Source organism: Phaeoacremonium minimum (assembly GCF_000392275.1).
Source record: "Phaeoacremonium minimum UCRPA7 unplaced genomic scaffold PA7_03_scaffold_541, whole genome shotgun sequence".
Taxonomy (NCBI): Eukaryota; Fungi; Ascomycota; class Sordariomycetes; order Togniniales; family Togniniaceae; genus Phaeoacremonium; species Phaeoacremonium minimum.
Window position 1 is genome coordinate 265,960 of NW_006921443.1, and position 5,156 is coordinate 271,115.

The following is a 5,156-nucleotide window of genomic DNA, read 5'->3' on the forward strand; positions in this document are numbered from 1 at the left end:
AAGATCTGGCTTTAGATGTTAACCGGGAACTAGATTCTTTTACTCTGGCCTCGCACGAAGAAAGTCAGCCTTGTCACTGATCTGGCTGTCGGTTATGGCTACAGCCGTCACGACATTCCAATGGTTCTTTTGGGGTTACTCCTTGACGTTCTCCCATACTGCCGGACCCTACATTGGCGACCTCGCGAATTTCGGCTTCAAGGATGTGCTTGCGCAGACATCTGTGGGTTCTGCTCGCATCCCTGATCTCTTGTTCGCTGTGTATCAGGGTATGTTCTCAGCCATCACTGTCGCACTAGCCACCGGAGCTGTGGCTGAGCGTGGCCGCATGCTCCCATGCGTCATCTTCATGTTCATTTGGGCGACCATCATCTACGACCCGATTGCCTGCTGGACTTGGAACCCGTCTGGCTGGTCGAACAAGATGGGTGGGCTTGACTTTGCCGGTGGTACCCCGGTGCATATTGCTTCTGGATCAGCTGCTCTAGCTTACTCCATGATGTTGGGCAAGCGCCGAGGACATGGCACTCATGAGCTGAACTATCGTCCGCATAATGTCACCCACATCGTCATCGGAACAGTGTTTCTCTGGGTGGGATGGTTCGGTTTCAACGCCGGTTCAGCTCTTTCAGCTAACATGCGCGCCATCATGGCTGCGGTGGTCACCAACCTCGCTGCTTGCGTTGGCGGCATTACCTGGTGTGTTTTGGATTACAGACTGGAGCGCAAATGGTCGACTGTTGGCTTCTGCTCTGGTGTCATTGCTGGGCTCGTTGCTATTACCCCTGGCTCAGGTAAGATTCTCGGCATCTCGCGATCACACACTGTCACTGACATCGCATAGGTTATGTCCCTGCGTGGGCAGCCGTGCCCTATGGTGTCCTTGGTGCCGCCTTCGCCAACTATGGCACGAAGCTCAAGTTTCTCCTCCGCATTGACGATGCACTTGATATCTTCGCTGTCCATGCCATTGGTGGTCTCGTCGGAAACATTTGCACAGCCTTCTTTGCGGCTGACTACATTGCCCACCTGGACAACGTGCAGGTGATTGCTGGCGGTTGGTTGAACCACCATTGGGTCCAATTGGGATACCAGGTGGCCGACTCAGTCGCTGGCGGCACGTACTCTTTCGTGGGAACGTGTCTTATCCTCTTCATCATGAACTTGATTCCTGGGCTGCGCCTTCGTGCAACAGAAGAGGCCGAAATTCTGGGCATTGATGATGCCGAGATTGGCGAGTTTGGTAAGTCGTGATGTCTACATCTGTTGCGTTCTCAAGCTGACCATCGATTGTAGCCTATGACTATGTCGAGCTCACCCGAGAAGTGCTGAACGACGTCGAGAATGACGCGGGCAGCCGGTTCTCCGGGGAAGAGCGGGGCTTTGAGGCAAGAGAAAAGAACAACGGCATTCCGCTGATGGACGCACGCATGTTCGCCGGAGGGCAATCGTCATCTCACCAGTAAGCGCCTTTAGCACTTCCGATGGATGGACGGCGAACAAGCCCTCTCCGACATCCCTCCTTTCCCTTTGTTCGTATACTGAGGTGAGCCTGGCAAAGATTTTCAAGTGGCGCCAGCACGAGTTCTCTTTTGGAGCCGGCAGAAAGACGATAGAGAACAACCCCCCCAATAGAGAGATACCACACCTGGCTGGCCGGGCTCCCCTCGAATCGAGACCAAACACGATCGTTACAGTACTATCTCAAGTCACTTGACCTACTCTTCGGGTGGGTGAGCTCGGCGGAGGAGCTACGTGCGCCGTCGAGGGAGAACAAGAAGAAGACAATGTGTAAAGAGACGGGAATCATGAGATTATGATCTGGGCAAGGACCTTCAAAGACTTGGATAATGTATATTACTCTGTAAACCATAAAGCGACCAGTCGACTTGCAGAGATACCAATTTATGTTTATATATACCGATTATCGCATCACAGCAGAAATCCTGGAAATCGATGAAGTTGATTGTCGCGAAATGTTGCAAGGGGGACAGCCATCTGGCCCCTGCCCTGGCAGGGCAGCAAGCCGCCCGATTGGCCGGTTCTGAGCTAGCTGTCAGGTGGGCACTTGCAGGTACGTCGATCCACTGACTGACGTGCCTAATCTCATGCACGCAATTATCAGATGAAGCCTGGATCACCTACCTAGGTACCCAGGTAGGCCTGAAACCCCACAATACTGTACTATATTTGCATTTTTGGCGCCAAACGACCGGCCGTCAAGTTTAGTCTTCGAGATGGCCAGGCAACTGTGCGCAAGACAGAAGATTCGAAGTTTAGCATCATGATTCAAGACCGCATAAATACAGTCATCACTTCCGTGTCTTGCACGCTCCTTGGCGCATGGGCATATTCCAAGGTATTTTATCAACATGACTGACCTGTCAGATGAGCCTACGCTCAGAGACAAGGTCCGTTTCTTCAAACAACTGGATGCTCTGCGTCATGATTCAGAGGATAGTGACGGCGACACGATTCCTGAGCGAGAGGCGGAACTTCGTCTGAAAGGTCGCGCGTTCTTTTCTGGCGAAATTGCTTCAACTTGCTCAACGCAATTGACACAATCAACACAGGCATCACAGCCCAACAATGGAGAGCATCCCGGTGAGCCAAAACGTACCTCCTCTGCGCCAACACCAAAAAGAAGCTCCATCACCATCGAAAGAACGCCTCAGACAGGAACCGGTGGGGTAGTCAGAAATCGGAGGCTCGTTAACATAGTAGCCGATGGCTCTTTCATCGAGGAAACACCAAACCAGGATCTGAGCCGCCTAGCACAGTTAAAGAGGAGCACTACTGCCCCTACACCAACATCTCCGTCGGTCCAAGCCGTTCAGGATCAAACATCGTCTCTCAAGTCCACGATGGGCAAACGAAAGCGGAACTCTGCCGAGAAGATAATGCCGGAGTCCGAACAGATATTCAGGGGCCTCTCATTCTTCTACGTGCCCAACAGCGATGTCGGCGGCGTTCGAAAGTTGCGCATTGCGAAAGCGCAAAACTACGGTGCTCGATGGACAAGGAATATCGCAGATGCGACACATGTCATTGTTGATAAGCCATTGAGATACGCGGATCTTGAGCCTGTGCTAGGGCCAGTCAAGGGTGATGATTCGCTTACTCTGGTATCTGAGGAGTACCCGCTGGACTGCATTCAATTTCGCCGCCTCTTGAATGCAAACCAATTCCGTTATCAGATACCCGGCTGCCCCAAGACGCCGTCAGCGGAGAAAGATGCAGTTCCAGGACCGCCAGCATCATCGCAGAAGTCAGACAAGTCTCTAGAGTTGAAGGCCCGACAGACGAATCCGTCCAAGTGGGATTACGTTCCACCTCAGGGCACACCATCTCGAAGCGAGGAGTCTTCTCATCCAAGTCAGAGAAGGAGCTCTCCGCAACACCGCTCACCTTCTGAATCGTCACCTGGTGTATGGCTTGCTCAAGACAGGGTTGTTCGGTCTCTTTCTCCCGTTGTCCCGAGAAGCAATGACGACGCCCTTGAGGAAGTAGAGCCTCCGCAGTCACAGGAACACCAATACCAGCTGGAGCCACCATCCAAGGACGAGCTCTCGGATTTGATCGAGATTGCGCAACAGTATAAGGATCTGCCTTTGGACGAAGAGGATGACCAGCGGTCTGCTGAGGACGACAACGACGCCGCGGAGAGCGGATCAGGTTCTGATGGGGAGCATGCTCGGAAGAAGCTCAAGAAAAATCGAACGAGATCTGGACGTAAGGATATAGCATTTGAGGAGCGGTTCGCCTGCTACCAGGGAGGCACAAAAGACAAGGCGGCCCAAAGTGCGAATCCTAATGCTAGTACCATCGAAGTCTTGCAAAAAATGCTCGACTATTACGACTGCGTCAATGACAACTGGCGAATTCTTGCGTACAGAAAAGCAATTGCCACTTTACGGCGTCAACCTGTTAAGATTACTACCGCTGCCGAAGCAGAACTGTTGCCTGGTATTGGCTCACGGTTGAGTCAGAAGATTGAAGAGATTGTCAACACAAACGGCCTTAAACGGTTAGAGTACGCTGAGAAGGAACCTATGAACGAGGTCCTGCAGCATTTCCTGAAGATATACGACGTAGGCTTGAGTACAGCCAACAAATGGATCGCACAAGGCCACAAGACGCTGGACGACCTTCTCCAGAAGGCCAACTTAACGACGAACCAACGCCTAGGTATTGAGCACTACGATGATCTGAATAGCCGCATCCCGCGCAGTGAAGTCACGGCACTGGGAGAGTATGTGAAGAAGGCTGCGAGCAGACTGGACCCTCAAGTTGAGCTACTTATCGGAGGCAGTTATCGCAGGGGTTCGGACAGTTCTGGGGACATCGATTTTATCGTGACGAAAAAGGGGACAACGTCTAGCAACGACCTCGTCCCCTTCCTGCAAAAGCTACTAAGTGTGCTTGAGAAGGATGGGTTTATCGTCGCCACGCTAGCAGCATTGAATGCGCATCGATCGAGCAGGGAAGACCCAGGAAGCAAATGGCATGGATGCTGTGCTTTGCCACATAGCCCTGGCAGCTCAAATGGCAGCAATGCCAATCAGCGTGTGTGGCGTCGTATTGATTTCCTCCTGGTGCCAGAGACTGAGTACGGAGCAGCTCTCATCTACTTCACAGGCAACGACATCTTCAACAGAAGTATCCGGCTACTTGCCTCGAAAAAGGGAATGAGGCTCAACCAGCGTGGACTGTTCAAAGATGTCATGAGAGGGCCAGCAAGGCAGAAGATCACCGAAGGGGACCTGGTGGAGGGAAGGAACGAGAAGAGGATATTTGAGATCCTTGGAGTGAGGTGGAGAGAGCCATCACAACGATGGTGTTGAAGTTGCATATGATACCCCTGGATTGGAGCATAGCATTGACTCTAGGTTTGGAAAGAAAGATTAGCTTCTGGATTGCTGATCCCGAATCTCAGAGTTTGATAATCGATTAAGTGCGGTGATGATGCGGAAAATAAAATGTCCAACGTTATTACGATAACTTCACAACAGGTGGTGATTGTCTTGTCAAAAAACTATGATGTTCTTGACCAAGTTATGTTTATGTTTATTATCCTGTGGAGAATTAGGTCGGCACAGAGTAGTCAGACTGTGAAACGTACCTAGGTACCATGTGTACACCTCCGCCAGGGTAAT

The 5,156-nt window shown here is 51.7% G+C and overlaps 2 protein-coding genes across 2 annotated transcripts in view; both read left to right on the forward strand.

The window, feature by feature from the left end:
• Positions 1–1,466, forward strand: part of UCRPA7_7597 (putative ammonium transporter protein) — a gene marked incomplete at both ends in the record, with an annotated part of 1,741 nt that extends 275 nt beyond the window's left edge. Inside the window, 3 exons of the mRNA XM_007920125.1 lie at positions 34–794; positions 845–1,243; positions 1,297–1,466. Coding sequence (XP_007918316.1) covers positions 34–794; positions 845–1,243; positions 1,297–1,466 — 1,330 coding nt within the window. The remainder of the gene's footprint in view (positions 1–33; positions 795–844; positions 1,244–1,296) is intronic.
• Positions 1,467–2,864: 1,398 nt separating this feature from the next.
• Positions 2,865–4,844, forward strand: UCRPA7_7598 (putative dna polymerase protein; the record flags this gene model as incomplete). The annotated part of the gene is made up of 1 exon (XM_007920126.1): positions 2,865–4,844. The coding sequence occupies one exon, from the start codon at positions 2,865–2,867 to the stop codon at positions 4,842–4,844; it is 1,980 nt and encodes a 659-aa protein (XP_007918317.1).
• Between the last annotated feature and the right edge of the window lie 312 nt (positions 4,845–5,156).